At 41.4% G+C, this 15819-nt stretch overlaps 1 protein-coding gene across 2 annotated transcripts in view; it reads left to right on the top strand.

The window, feature by feature from the left end:
* The window catches only part of TSPAN7 (tetraspanin 7), a 169522-nt gene extending 156988 nt beyond the window's left edge, over positions 1-12534 (top strand). For both annotated transcript variants that reach the window (XM_006275086.4, XM_019486267.2), the window contains exons 7-8: positions 10960-11032; positions 11356-12534. In XM_006275086.4, coding sequence (XP_006275148.1) covers positions 10960-11028 — 69 coding nt within the window. In that variant the 3' untranslated portion in view covers positions 11029-11032; positions 11356-12534. The remainder of the gene's footprint in view (positions 1-10959; positions 11033-11355) is intronic.
* Positions 12535-15819: the final 3285 nt, after the last annotated feature.

The following is a 15819-nucleotide window of genomic DNA, read 5'->3' as shown; positions in this document are numbered from 1 at the left end:
GTCATACCTGTAATTAATCTGTATAGGAGCAGCAGTGCTCTGACATGGCTGAGAGTTGTTTGCAGTTGGGAAGAGAATATAAGAACAGCCACACGGAGATTGTTTGTTAGAGTTTTTACTTTTTGTATAGTAGGCAATCAATCATGAATGGGCTAAGCCTGCTATTGATGGAAGCTGGAAAGAAAGAGGTACAGGGAGATGCATTTCCTGAAACGGGGATCTTGCTGGCACAGACCAGATTTTTTTAATGGCAATCTACAGATCTGAGCAAGATTAAAGTGAACAGCAATGTGCTGCTGGCCATTATTTCCGCCTGATGGCAGTATATCCTCTCAGTAGCTGGGAGGGGGGGCATGATTGACTTCCGATAGGCCATACATCCTTAATGGGAGACAGGGTATAGCATATTAAACAAGAAAACTTTCCACTCTACCGTAGAGTCTACTTTCCTTGTTTGTGAGTGGGAAGAGGCCACCTTTACCGTTGTGGAGCAGACAGTATTTAGCCTTATATTTAAAGATGATAGGAGAGCTGATTATTGATTATTATTAATCTGTTTTGATTGATTCAAAATGGATTAGAGAAAAACTAATTTCAGATTGCACAGGGATAACCATAACATAATAGGCAGGGAGGCAGATTCCAGGTGAGGTTTCACTATTCTTGTTAAGAAATATTTAAATTTAAATAAAAGATAAATCATCCTATTTTGTTCTTCCACAGTAGAGTGCATTTCAGGGCCATTTTTGTGCATACATTTCTAGGGGGTTGACCAGCACAAAGCATGTGCTGATTCTCAGAAAATGGAAAAAGCTGATGCAATGGTGTGACATACCTTACTGCTCTGACACAGATTTCTAGGTTGTAGTCAGAGATTGAAAAAGATGCTTTGGCACTCACATCATCCATACAGTTGAGAAGCTCAAGCTTTGCTTGTTGAGCTTCAAATAATAACATCTCAAATTGTTTTTGTAGTTGAATGCTGATACTGGCTTCCAGCTGGATTAATTTGAGTTTAGCAGGTATTCTTCAGGAAAGAATGATTCATACAGCCTGTGCAACATAAAATAGAACTGTCCAAGTAGTATACATCAGGGACAGTTTTGCCTACAGAAAATCTACAGTGGTTTTAAAGGTCACAGCAGCATTTTCTAGGTTAGAATTGCATTTGGGTTACTCATTAAATGGGAAGATTAAAGTGCAGTGTTAGAGCCTTATTTCCAGTTACGTTGTAGGATGCAGAGGCAGCATACTGTCCGCATGCTGTGAATCAATCCTTCGGAATTCAAGGATACTGATTCATTTGGGGGTCTTTTATTATATGGTTTGAGGAATAAACTTGAGTAGTTGTACCTATTGTAAGCCCACTTCAGGCAGAAATGTAACCTTTCAAGTTGGTTCCCAGAGCTCACGGTGAGGGGAGGAGGCATGCACTCGCAAAAAAGGAAGCTGTGCCTTGGCCTGACTTAAAAAATGCTCCTTAACATAAGAGCTATGTAAAAGTTAATTTATCAAGGGCTATGTGACAGACTTTTAGCAGGGTTTTCTTTGTGTTTTAAAGTATTGGTTTAAAAAAGTCCTAATGGGTATTTTTAAGAAGCATAGCATGAAATTACTCCTTCAAGTGGTCCTAAACGGGCAGTCAGTCCAAAAGAAGACACTTTGTTAAAAGGCTTTAGCCCTAATTCTGGCTTGAATGTACATGTGTCTGAGAAAAGCAGAATAGCTGAGTAGATGTAGCTGGGCATGGATGTTGATCAGGCAGAGGAACAGGCTTTTTTGGCAGAAACACTCCAGAGCATCAAAGCTTTATGGGCATTCTCCTTTATAGAGGCCACTCAACGCAAAGGAAACAATAAAGGCTGATAAACGTGGTGTTTAACGAAAGAGACTAGAGCATGGGGAGTTGTATGCATGTCATACTGAGGATTGAAAGCACTACACGATAAATCAGGGAACTAAAGGTGGAGTGTCAGTCTTGCTGGAGAAAGCAGAATTTTAGAGTATCTGATTTGTTAATGAAAGCCCTGGTTCGCGAAACATGGCAAGATTTGTACTTATGGCCTTGAACAGAGATGTAGCGGGGCCAGGCACTGAAAATGACAGCGCAAAGAGGATAGGGAGACCAACAAGGAAAGGGAAGATGAAGTAATGGTTCAAATTTTGCACTTTGCAAATAATTACAAATTAGTGTTTAGTTAAGCAAAGAGTATTTTATATCTTCAAGTCACTTGAAGAATATTAATTCTCACAAAACTCCAGTGAAGCAAGTATTATTAATGCAAGTCATAGATTCATAGATGTTAGGGTCGGAAGGGACCTCAATAGATCATCGAGTCCGACCCCCTGCACAGGCAGGAAAGAGTGCTGGGTCTAGATGACCCCAGCTAGATGCATATCTAACCTCCTCTTGAAGACCCCCAGGGTAGGGGAGAGCACCACCTCCCTTGGGAGCCCGTTCCAGACCTTGGCCACTCGAACTGTGAAGAAGTTCTTCCTAATGTCCAGTCTAAATCTGCTCTCTGCTAGCTTGTGGCCATTATTTCTTGTAACCCCCGGGGGCGCCTTGGTGAGTAAAACCTCACCAATTCTCTTCTGTGCCCCATGATGAACTTATAGGCAGCCACAAGGTTGCCTCTCAACCTTCTCTTGCGGAGGCTGAAAAGATCCAGTTTCTCTAGTCTCTCCTCGTAGGGCTTGGTCTGCAGGCCCTTAACCATACGAGTGGCCCTTCTCTGGACCCTCTCCAGGTTATCCACATCCCTCTTGAAGTGCAGTGCCCAGAATTGCACGCAGTACTCCAACTGCGGTCTGACCAGCGCCCGATAGAGGGAAAGTATCACCTCTTTGGATCTATTTGTCATGCATCTGCTGATGCACGATAAAGTGCCATTGGCTTTTCTGATGGCTTCGTCACACTGCCGACTCATGTTCATCTTGGAGTCCACTAGGACTCCAAGATCCCTTTCCACTTCCGTGCCACCCAGCAGGTCATTTCCTAGGCAGTAGGTATGCTGGACATTTTTCCTCCCTAGGTGCAGCACTTTGCATTTCTCCTTGTTGAACTGCATTCTGTTATTTTCTGCCCACTTGTCCAACCTGTCCAGGTCTGCTTGCAGCTGTTCCCTGCCCTCCGGCGTGTCCGCTTCTCCCCATAGCTTTGTGTCATCCGCAAACTTGGACAGAGTACACTTCACTCCCTCATCCAAGTTGCTGATGAAGACATTAAAGAGTATCGGTCCAAGGACCGAACCCTGCAGGACCCCACTGCCCACACCCTTCCAGGTCGAAACCGACACATCCACCATGACTCTCTGGGTGCGACCCTCCAGCCAATTCGCCACCCACCGGACTGTGTAGTCATCCAAGTCAGTTGTTGTGAACATGTTGTAGGGACTTCCTAAGAGTTTTGTTTCACTTTGACTTCAATGGTATGGTCTATATATACCCGGATATGAGAACAGAAACCACCTGTAAACACAGAACACCTGGAAGTTAACTTTCTAGTTAATCTTTGACTGGCAGGGTATTGATCCAGCTGTACCAACCTTCATCATGAGTGACCTTCATCATGAGTGACCTTAGTTTTCCATTGAATCCCAAAAATTTGCCACCATTTTCAGATTACTGGTATTCTTGGTATGATCACATTCTTTTCAGGCACATGCTCGAAGTTTTCAGGAGAGTGCATGAGGAGAGAGATTTTTTTTCTTAAACAGAGATGAGGGCAATCCAAGTGTAAATATAGAGGAGTAAGGCCGGAAGGGACCTCCAGAGATCATCTAGTCCATCCAAGGACGGAATCTGTAACCTTGGTCTTATTAGCATCATGCTCTAACCAACTGAGCTAAACAGCTGTTTTCTATGAGCTTGGGACTTTCACATTCTTGTTCTTAATCCTGAAATACCATAGAACTAGAAATAGAAAGAGAAGTAGTAAGTATAGATATAGCACTTCTGAGAAGACAGAAAATATGTAAGGTTAAGAATGTAGCTTCTGTCAATTACTTTTTGGATAAACTGGTCTCCATAAATGTTCACTTCTCAGGGTATGTTACTAAAAGTTTAACATTACCAGAAATGCACAGAAGACAATCAGATCTATTGAAGACAATCTATAGAAAACAATCAACACTGATTGGCAGAAGTAAGAATAAGAATCATAGAAAATTAGGGTTGGAAGGGACCTCCAGAGGTCATCTTATCAAACCATCCCCAACTAAATCATTCCAGCCAGGGCTTTGTCAAGCTGGACTTCAAGAGCCTCCAACGATGAAGATTCCACAGCCTCTCTGGGTAACCTGTTCCAGTGCTTCACTACACTCGAAGTGAGTAAGTTTTTCCTAACATGTAACCTAAACTTTCCTTGCTGCAACTTGAGACCATTGCTGCTTGTTCTGTCATCTGCCACCACTGAAACCCAGTTGAGCTCCATTCTCTTTGTTCCCACCCTTCAGGTAGCTAAAGGCTGCTATCAAATCACCCCTCAGTCTTTTCTTCTGCAGACTAAATAAGCCCAGTTTCCTCAGCCTATCCTCAGAAGTCATGCACCCCAGCCCCTAACCATTTTTGTTGCCCTCCGCGGGACTCTCTTCAACTTGTCCACATCCTTTCTATAGTGTGGGGTCCAAAACTAGACACAGTACTCCAGATGTGGCTTCCCCAGTGCAGAATAGAGGGGAATAATTACTTTCCTTGATCTGCTGGCAACACTAATGCAGCTCATCGTGCTGTTAGCCTTCTTGGCAACAAGGGCACACTGTTGACTCGTATTCAGCTTATTGTCCACTGTAACCCCCAGGTACTTTTCTCCAGAGCTGCTGCTTAACCAGTTGATCCCCAGCCTGTAGCAGTGCATGGGATTGTTCTGTCCTAAGTGCAGGACTTTGCACTTGTCCTTATTGAACCTCATGAAATTTCTTTTGGCCCAATCCTCCAATTTGTCTAGGTTACTCTGAATCCTAGCCCTACCCTCTAGTGTATCTACTATTCGCCCCAGCTTGGTGTCCTTCACAAACTTGTTGAGGGTACACTCCATCTTATCTTCCAGATCATTAATGAAGATATTGAACAATTAATGAAGATATTGAACAAGAGGGACATATTACTTGTCTGTAACAATTCTGTGTCCTCTCATCTTGCCCTCCCCTTTTCACCAAAAATCTGATACAGGAAGAAAGCTGTGATGAAGCCTGATTGTGGTAGAAATCTGGAACCTATTTTTTTTTAATGAATACTTTGCTTTTACAGTTTAATTATAGATTATTTGTTCCCCTCTTACATTTGGTACCCATGTGATTGGCTTGGTATGCATATATACACACCATTCTGGAGCTAATACATGATTGTTTAGCACCGCACAAGTAAAAACTAGAGGAGTGGTCTCCTGATGACTCTTGTTTTCACTGCCATTCAAATGAAATGAGTCTTCCTTTTCTGTGCATGTGTGAGATATAAGCCCTGTATGAAGTACATTTAGATTCTAAGCTCTGTGGGAGTCTGTACTCTGTTTATACATTGCCTGGCATGATGGGGTCCTATCCTTGATCAGTCCATTGGCACTACCACAGTACAGTTAATAATAATAAAAATATAAGGTATCAACCTGGCTTAACAACTTGATTTGTTTTTTAGTTAATTCTTTAATGCCCTTTGATGCATGTCCCATTTGAGTATTCATTCTGTTATACTGTTGTGAATTGTACTGTGTGCTGATTGTATTACATTCTGTTTGTGGCCAGCCCATGTAATCAGCCCAATTTAGACCACACATACTGGATTTGTTGGTATCTTGCAGTGGTAGTCTAGGTTTGAATACATTCAATTTTGTGACTTTTAAAGTAGCAGCTCTTCCATGCTTTGGAGTACTGCTGAAATCTCATTGTGGGTGGCATGTGGAGAAGCAGGAAAGCCTGTGTACTTGTGTGTGCATGCACTTGCGTGCTCATTCATCCTTCTTTCCCTCTCCCCCTCAAGTCCCATATGCAAACAAAGTAAACCATTATGGGATCAGCAAGGAATCAGTTAGGATCTGAAGAGGAATTAGTACAATGAAAATAAAGAGGACCAGCCATGCTACCATTATTACTCAATGTTACTACAGTGAAAAAGATAATAAAGCTCAGGAGTAAGTTACATGTAAACTGAGGAAAATAAAATAAAACCCGCAAATATTAAAAAGTAATGGGAGATCCAGCCAGGACCCAGAACCCATTTAGAACATTGTTTGGTTCTGTATGTAAAAGCTTCTATGACCTTGAAGGAAATATGCAGCAAATACATATATATATATATATATATATATATATATATATATATATATATATATATATATCAGGAAGCATTAAAAGAGGTATAGCTCTTGAAAAAAATGAGACTCAGAGAAAGAAATATCACATAAAGTAGCAGTGGAAGCCTTCAAAGCCCTGTTGAGTAGTAAAGCTGCAGAATGTGATGGGTTCTCAATAGGATTTTACAAACTGCCAAGTTGATAAAATCACCCCCATAGAGACTGGAATATTTAAACATCGAGACATAATGCACAGCCAGATAACGTTATGGCTGCTTACAGACATTTAAAAAAAAGAAAAGAAAAGAAAAATCCCGTGCTTTACCACAAGAAGCAATGTGTTACTTCAGCCTGGCTCTGCAGTGTCTATAAAGATCTGGCACTTCAGCAGGGCTTTTTGGTGCTTTCAATCAGCTATTAGATAGAAAACCCGAAAAAAGCCGCATTAAAGCGCTTGATCTTTACAGACATCAGGCGAGCCAGGTTGAAGTAATGCGCTGCCTCTTCTGGGCATGTGCAGATTTGGCGTGGAAACATGCCGTGTTTAAAGTAAAGTGCCATTTTGTGGGGGGATTACGTCTGCAAGCATCCTACATGACACCAATTAATTGCTTGCCAAACAGAATGAAAACTTTAGACTGCTCAAGTCTGTCCTTTATATGAGGAGAGACTGAAAAAACTAGGACTTTTCAGGTTGGAGCAGCGATGACTGAGGAGAGGGAGGAAGGGGAAGACATGACAGAGGTCTATAACATCGTGAAAGGTGTGAGAAAGTCAAGAGTGTATTATCTTTCCAAATACAAAATCTAGGGGGCACCCAATCAAATTATTAGGCTGCAGCTTTAAATAAAATGAAAGAGAAGTATTTCAGTTGCATATAATACATGATTAACATGTGAAACTCATTGCCACAGCATGTAGTGAAGACCAGTAGTATAACTGGGTTCAAAAAGGGATTAGACAGATTTATGAAGGGGCTGCTAAACACAACAAGTAGAGATGCAACCATGGGTTTAGGACATCCCAAAACCTATGATTGGTGGGACCTGGGAGGGTATGACAGGATGGTTCACTCTATACTTGCCCTATTTCTTCTACTCTGCCTTTAAAGCATTTATAGCTTGCCAGTGTTGGAGACAAGGTCCTAGTAGCTTAGTATCCTTACTGTGGCTCAGGGGAGCAGTTCACATACAGAGACCAAATTTCCCTCAACACAAACCTTAAAACATATGTAGGTAAAAGCTATGGCCTTGCTAGGCTGCGCTGTTGATGTAGACTGGGGTTTTCAAAGCTGAAGAGGTGATTTGGCATCCAAATCTCTTTCAGCAGCTGTGAAAATATTGAAAAGATCAAGTGCTGTGGTTTTTAATAAGGGTCATATTGGGTGTGTTTTGTAACCTCTGTTCAGTCTAGTCTATACCTGAATTAAGATTAACCCTTTCACTTGATGTGCACAAATCCATGGTGGGAAAATTAACTCGAGTTCAGGAGAATTAAAGTTGTTCTTAAACATCAGTCCTTATGAAGTTGAGATGTTCTTAGGTACTACGGATAGTTTATCTTGCACAAACTTGCTTCTGTTTGGGCAGAAGCCATGTGTTTGGGATACACTGGGCATGTCTACACATGCAATTAATGCTATAAAGGCTTACTGCTCAGTAAAATGCTGTGCAGTGAGCGTACACATGGTCCCTGTTAGGAGCAGCCCAGTACAGGGTTACTTCTATCCTTCTCTGGCCCCTTGCATGAGCCAAGGAGAGCTCCAGGCTTCCCTATGGTGCTAGCCCTCAGGCTGGCACAGAGCATGAAACTGGTCCCCATGCACATGCAGCCAGGAGAGCTCTGCTGGCTGCAGTGATAGCTGTCTCCTTGCCCCATACACATTGGGAGGGATCCTGATGTTCATGAGGCTGGGAGACAGCTGTCACTGCAGAATTCTTGCAGCCCCATGCACATGATCCTGGGCAAAACCTGCCCCACTTTTGGGGCAGCACCCAGCCAGCTCCAGGCTTCAGGGGATCCTTCTGGGGGACAAGACAGAAGTAACCTCAGGGAAATCCCTGTATACCCTGGAGCTGGCTGGGAGCTACCCCAAAAGGGACAGTTCCCAGCCAACCCCAGGCTGCATGGGGAAGCAAGGAGCTTCCAAGTTCTGATGCTAATCAGCTCCTGGTTCCTGTAGGGAGCCAGGAGCTGAGTAGTGCTGGAATGGGGTGGGGGGCAGAGAGCTACCCCGTCCAGGCACAGCTCAGCTCCCACCTTCTGGGGGAGCTGGGAGCTGAGTAGCACCAGGACTGGGGGAGGTCCCCTAGTGTTGGGGTTGACTGGGAGCAAATTTGCTTCCGGCCATTGTTTACACGTGTATTACTGTGCGGTATCTACTATGCAGTTAGTTTACTGCCTGTATTTACAGGTAGTAGCTAACTGCACAGTAGACTAACTTTCTGCACCATAAAAGACGCGCATGTGTAGATGCTGTTGCTTTACTGTGCAGTAGATTAATCTGCAGAGATTAATCTACTGCACAGTAAAGCATCTTGTATAGACACACCCATTATGTATAAATCAGCATTTCCTTAGAACCTTTGACTGTTCCGATTCAGGTGTATATGCAAGAGGAAAAGAGGGTGGTTGTGGAAATTCTTCTAGCTATGTGCACAGCTTGATGTGCTTCTGTTTTTAGCCAAATCAAACATGCTTATGCTAATAGAAGTGAAATCGTGGTGCTGCTGAAACAGTGGTGGTCATGTTAACTTTAAACATGGCTAAATCTGTTTAGTACTGATGTCAACTAATCTGAAACCTAAGTAACAAAGTGTTGTGCTGCTTTCTTTTGACAGTGTCATCTAAACAGTTTTAGATATTAGGAATCGGTATCACTTATGGGTAGGATTATACATTCATTCTCAGGGGTCATAAATGCACTTTAGGGAATGTAACACAGGGTTAGGGCAGAAGAAGGACAGAGTGATCAGTTTGTTAGGAGAAGTGGCAGTTACTGGTGAACTCTGCAGGATTGAGAGAGTAAGATACAACAGAATTAGAAGCCAGTTTGCGAGGGTAACCAGCAAGAAGTTAGCTGGGTGCCTGCTGTGCAATTCATCTGAAGAAGAAAAGTTTTTATTGCTAGCATATTTTGGCCTACATTCTTAAAAATCAGTTCTTTCTGGTATGCTCCACATGGAGTAAATAGAAATATGAAAAGTGAGTTGTTTGGTGCCCTGAACAGATGCCCCACTGGACATGAATGAATGAGGTACAGCAGCTGTGACATACCACCCTTTGGCAAAAGTAGCTGTAACTCCTTGGAACAAAGTCAGAGAATGGCTGATATTTCTGCAGAGGCAGTCCTCTCTCTTCACCTCTGCACATGGTTATGAACTGCAACAATGTGGATATGTTCATGAGTTAATTAGTTGACTAGTGTGGGAAGCACAGCTGAATTACTTGCAGTGTATTATACCATTGGTCTATACAGGAAAACACTAAACTGCAATGAGTAAAATAGTAAACTACTATGAGATTAATAATAATAATAATATACAAAAATCCTTTCTAATGGATCCATTTTCAGGCTGTTCGTGATTTGCTGATCTCACTGCGTGTATTTTTGCAAATGTTAAGGCACATAATTTTAATGCCATGGCTTGGGAGAGCTCAGAGTGACTGGAGAAGGGCTTGCATAGCAATGACTACTGCCTAGCCCATCAGCACTGCATTTCCAAATTTCAAACCATCTTATCTTTAAAGTTACATAACTTTTGTAAAGAAAGTGAAACACTGGATTTTGACATGACTGGGTTCCACTGAACCCACTTCTAACAGTGCCTCTTAGTTAATAGGGAAGTTTATTGCTAACTATATGTTTACATTTAAGTGTACCTGCTCTGCATGCTCCCTGTGGGCCTGGGAGTCAAGTAAATTCCTTTCCTGTGTATTCATAATAGTCGGTAGTAAAGATTCTGCAGGTTAAGTTCTGTTCTCATTACTCCAATCTCCAAGGCTGCTATCTTTCAGGGATGTACCTTGGTAGTAGTGATGGGACACAGTAGACCCATTACAAGTTGTTCAAGTGTTTGTTGATTCATGTGCCATATATAAATCCAGCTCAATCTCCCATAGGCCGGGCAGTATACACTAGAATAAAAAGTAGTAAAAATCACTGAAGTAAGAAGGTGGGTTTCTGATTATAAATGGGTGGGAAGACTGATGAAAAGGTGAGTGTTACTTTTTCTTATTGCTTTTTGAATTAGACCTGCACTTTTGTTGGCATATGACAAATATAGAACATAAACCATTTGCTTTCAAGTAAGACATATCTCCGTTTTCAAAAAGCTGGTATCAATGAATTTATTTGGCAGTCACTGGGCATGTCTACATGTGCATTAATGTGCTGTAATTATGACGTATTAAGTTTAGTGCTTGTAATAACAGGGACTAACTTAACGTGCCATAATCAGTGCTACTGCGCAGTAGTGCCAACACACGTCTTTTTCACGAAGCTAATGTGAAGCAGACTAATTCTACTACATATTAGCACATTAGCACAGCTTTTGCCATGGCATGTTAATGTGCAGTAGAATTAGTCTACTGAGCTTCTAGCGTCTCGTGTAGACACGCCTATTGCACGTTACAATTACCCTTAACTCTTTGTGACTTTTTTTTCTCAGTTGATTGGAATGCTGCTGGCCTGTTGTCTGTCCCGATTTATTACTGCCAATCAGTATGAGATGGTTTAACAAGGTGAGCCTTTATCTTTTTTAATACAGTATGCAGTTGACAAGATAGTTCAGTAGCTGTGCTCTGCTCTTCATTACCCATGAAAGTTAACACATTTTGGATAGCTAAATGTTTTTATGCATTTTTTTCTTTCTTAATTTCAGTGTTCTGCCTGGCAAAAAAGGGCAATTGTAACCTCACTTAAACATACAATGTATGAAAGCTTTGTTATCTCAGAATTTATTAAAAAATCAAGAAGAGAAAAATTCTATTATGAAGATCTGCAATTAAATTATTCACCTCTCCCCCTCCCCCCCAACCCCTTCTCTTTCTTCCTATTCTTTCAGAGATGTGAAATACAGAGCCTGTCTCAAAATCAGGAACTGCAGAAATCAAGGAAGACTTTAAAGAATGTTACAGCACACATACACTCACACACGCATACATGCACATGCACGCATACACACATAAGCGTGCATGCTTGTGTGAGCGCGCACACACACACACACACACACACACATCCGTGTACACGCACACACACACACAAACCATCTTCTAGGCTCCGTACCATGCGTAGTGTACCATTCCGTGAAGTACCATTGTGCCACAAAGAGTAGCCTGAATCATGCAGCATCTAGAAGTCCATCTTAAAGGCTCTGCATATGATGGCACTGTATGTATGTTCTTGGTCATACAGTAGTTGCATTGTAAGTTAACAAAGGTAATTCATTAACAGCATTGATCAGGCTGTGCATGTAGTGACTGAAGGGCATAATTAGCCTTTCACCATGGTTGATAAATGTTGCACACACATATAAACCAGTATATAAAATATATATTCTTTTGGGTTAATCTTAATTTCTTATTTTGTTAATTGCTTTACTAAGATTTTCATCCTCCCCCACAACTGTCCCCTTCCCCAAAACAAATGAAATCAGTAACATACCATAAAGATACTTGAAAAATAATGTTGAAGTGTTGTGCTTGAAGGGAACTGTTATTCCTGATGTTCTTCTACATCTTTGATTCTTATTCAGTGTTGTATGCCTAGTGTGTAGGCTTTGTCTAGTGCATTTTGCCTCTGAACCTGAACCTGTGTGATACTGTTATTAAGCTGTGTTGTTGCTTACTATGAAGGCGGTAATTTTGCTTCTTTTATTTTTTTATTAGATAACTATGAACTAATGAAACCTTGCTGTACTGCGGCCTTCATCCTCTGTTTCCTTTCTTTTCTTTTCTCTTCTCTTCTTTTCTCTTCTTTTCTTTTCTCTTCTTGTGCATTGGAATTGCAGCCACCAAATACTTTGTCAAATCAATCAACAAAAAAGCAAAAATAAAAAAATAAAAAAACAAAAAAACAAAAACCAAGCATAAGGAATATTTTTGGGGGAAAGCAAAAGTTTAAAACCTTTTTAAAAAAATAGGAATTTTTTAATGATGCCTCTGTCTAGCATGCCAACAAGAATGCGTTGATATTGTGAGTATTTGTGATATACGTATTAATAAATGGAACCATTACAAATTTCTATCTGTTTCACTTTTATTTGTCAGTCCTCACACAGCTCTCTTTCCAGGGCAGGTACAAGCAAAACAGAGTCTCATTGTTTCCTTATTTAGAATTACATGTTTCCTTACACATATTTTAATTTGTGACTTGCTTGTGAGGGGAAAATAATATTACCTTGGAAAAGAGAGTTAGCTGGAATTGTTTCCAAACTGTTGCGAAACAAACTGGATTAAATTGAAGATTTTTCTACATGACAGATAAACATCCTCTTGTGGCACGTAACAAAATCTACAGTATTTAATTATCTTGGTCCTTAGGTAGTACTGCATGCAATTAGGGATTCTCCTACTTTCTTTCCTTTTTTGTTTTGTTTTTGTTTTTTTGTTTTTCTTTAAAGTACACTGGTTTTGCTCTATTTGTGGAAAGACATGCTTACGGCTCTCAATTTTTCCAATGGCTTCCAGAGGCTTTAGATCAAGGTCCTAAGTGAATAACTTAACTATAGAAATAAAAATAAGAGGAAAAGCATTAGCACACATGTAAATAAACTTCGGAGCATTTTTGAAAACTCTGAGGCAAATACAAGAAATAATTGTACAGTGCTTGTTTCATATATTGAATACCTTGCAATAAAAAGCACACTCAAAATAAAAGGCCTGTCTTTTTGTACAGCTTCTGAACTGCAGAGGCGTTTAGTATTGTGCATGCATATACTGCCTTACATAATTACAATTGCCTTGGCTGTCTACACTCTGAGCGGTACACCTTACCTTGTCTCTGCACCTGAGTGTGGAAAACCCTTTTATTCTGCCTGAATGCTGGTAAGATAAAATGCCGCTGGATTATGTGCAAGGTGTGCAAAAATATAGCTGATTGGTGACTCAAAGCTGTCACACAGACCTCCTAAGGTCTGAGGTTAAATCTAGATAACACATGTCAGGCTCCATTAACATGGGCTGCAAAATGACACAAAGCTGAAGGGCAAGTTCAGGCTCTTATTTTTGGTTTCAATGTGCCTGCAGCTGAGAGGATAAGAGAACATCTGGACATGTCTTAGATTGAATAGATGTATACGTAAAACTTACATTCATGACTGCCGTTTCACAAAAGCCCAGGCTCTATTATAAACACTGCCAACAGGACACCTTAGCAGAGTACAGACCCTCCTGCTGCCTCTTGCTTGTGTTTTTTTTTCTGTCCTCCAGCAGTAGTGGCCCTAGGCTCCCCAATTAGTATTGAATAAACAATTCAGATCAGGTCTTAAGTAAGGTCTTCAGGGGAATCTGTAGACTGCAGCTCATTACATTGCCTAGTGGGATGCCTGCCTTGGGGATAAGACTGCAAATCCCAGATTTTGAGCCGGTGGTAGCACAAGGAGCCTGAAGAACACTGGGATGTGTATGTACGTGGTCTCCAGCCATGTGTGCTGCTTTTCAGCATTAACTGCCAGTAAATCCATTGAGCGGTATTGATGTGATCTGTGCTCTCTCATCCAGAATTAAAGTGCTGCAGTACTGCTGACACAAGCGGATAAGCCTGTCGGAAACATATAAAGGAGACAAATCCTGAAAAGACCTTAACAAGCCCAGTGGCACCTTCAGCTTCATTCATTTTGTGTTAGGATTCTGGGAGGGACAAGATCCTGAACTTTTTTTTTGGCATGGTGGAGACGCAACCCAGTATCATCCCCTAACCATAGATAATTACTTTTACTGATCTGATCTACTGCTGAGAAGAAAGCTGATTGTCACTTCCTCCCCACTGCTGCATTTGACTGAAACAGTGCTTATAACTCCAGTGGCTTCACGTTGGGCTTTCTTCTCAATCTGTGCTTTCCAGCGAGATTTGAAAAACACTTATGTTATTGTATGTTTATTATAGAATCAGAGGGTTAGAAAGCACCTCAAGTGTTGTCTAATCCAATCTCCATTTCCGCCCCCCCCACAAACAAATGTAGAATATGCTAGTCCTAAACCATTTCCAACAGGCACCTAAGCAGCCTCTTCTTGGACACTGAAGGAAATTCCACTGCTTCCCTTGGCATCATGTCCCACTGTCCTTACATTTATGAAGTTTTCCTGCGGTTTGATATAAATCTGTGTTGCTGTGCTTTTGTATAGTTGTGCCCAGGAATTGTGGTCACGGACCAGCACAGCAGTAGGGCTTCAGCATCCAAATTAGGACTTCCTAGCCTTCAAAGTGCTGGCAGCTGTGAGGCAAGAGGGGCAGACTATGTATCATTCTAGATATATCCAGTCTAGTATGATATGCCCTTTTCCTTTGTATCTGCTCTCTGCCACTGAGATAAAAAAATATGGGCTAGATGGAACTGTGGTCTGACCTAGTATGACATCTCTTATGTTCTTAGTTTCTTCTTGTGCTGGGCACTGTACACATTGTACTGCATACCTATAGCCCTTCTTTACTTGACACCTATCATGAAACAATGGAATTTTATGCTAGAACCTTTGTTACTAGTTGCCGTCATGCTGTACTTTTCCTAATAACAGCAATTTTCCCTGCTATTTATTGGTTCTTTTGCATTCTTCGGAGGGGGGCAGAGCAGAGTGGAAGTTGGTGGGTGTGCATATGTTTAGAGGTTGGAGGTACTCCTGGTGATAGCGTAGTGGGTTGTAGTAGGACTTTCACTGCTGAAGGAATAAAAAGCAATTGCTGGGCCGAAACCAACCATAGCACATGTCAATCACTAGGAAAGTTACACCTATCTGAAAAGTGAAGCTGAATAAGTGCCCCCCCACCCTGTTTTATGAAAATGAACATGTAGCTTGTCATTTATCAAGAGACATGAATGTTTTCCTCCCCTGCAGGAAAAGTGGCAGTTTTGCACTTGCTCAGGGATTTTTATAACTTTTTTTCAGTCTTGGAAGCTCTGATGTGAAGTGTTCAGTACAATACCCCATGTCATGCTTGCCTTTCTCTCACTAGTAATGCCCCTGGCTGACAAATTACTATACCCAACAAGGAATTTACAAAGGGGATTTCTCTCACTCCCTCTCCTAATACCTTCCCATTCCCAAGCAAAACAATAAGTTCTACCCCTGATATTCTGAGGTGCAGAAACTAAATAAACACCTGTGTGTAAGATTGAACAAGAAGAAATCTGGATGTTTAAACACTTTACAAAATAGATATTTGTCCTGGAGTAAAGTTGTTTTCTGCCCTCTGTGTGGATCTATGTGGCCTGAGCTGGTTTAGTAGAAGGTCTGTGTGGTTTGCATTGTTTTTGAGTCTATGGATTCTGCGCTTCACTGCATCCTGTTCTGTGATGCTGGCCTGTCCAGAG

This window comes from Alligator mississippiensis, chromosome 1, assembly GCF_030867095.1.
Source record: "Alligator mississippiensis isolate rAllMis1 chromosome 1, rAllMis1, whole genome shotgun sequence".
NCBI classification, from domain to species: domain Eukaryota; kingdom Metazoa; phylum Chordata; order Crocodylia; family Alligatoridae; genus Alligator; species Alligator mississippiensis.
Note: the sequence above shows the minus strand (reverse complement) of the source record. Positions and strands in the feature narration are given on the sequence as shown.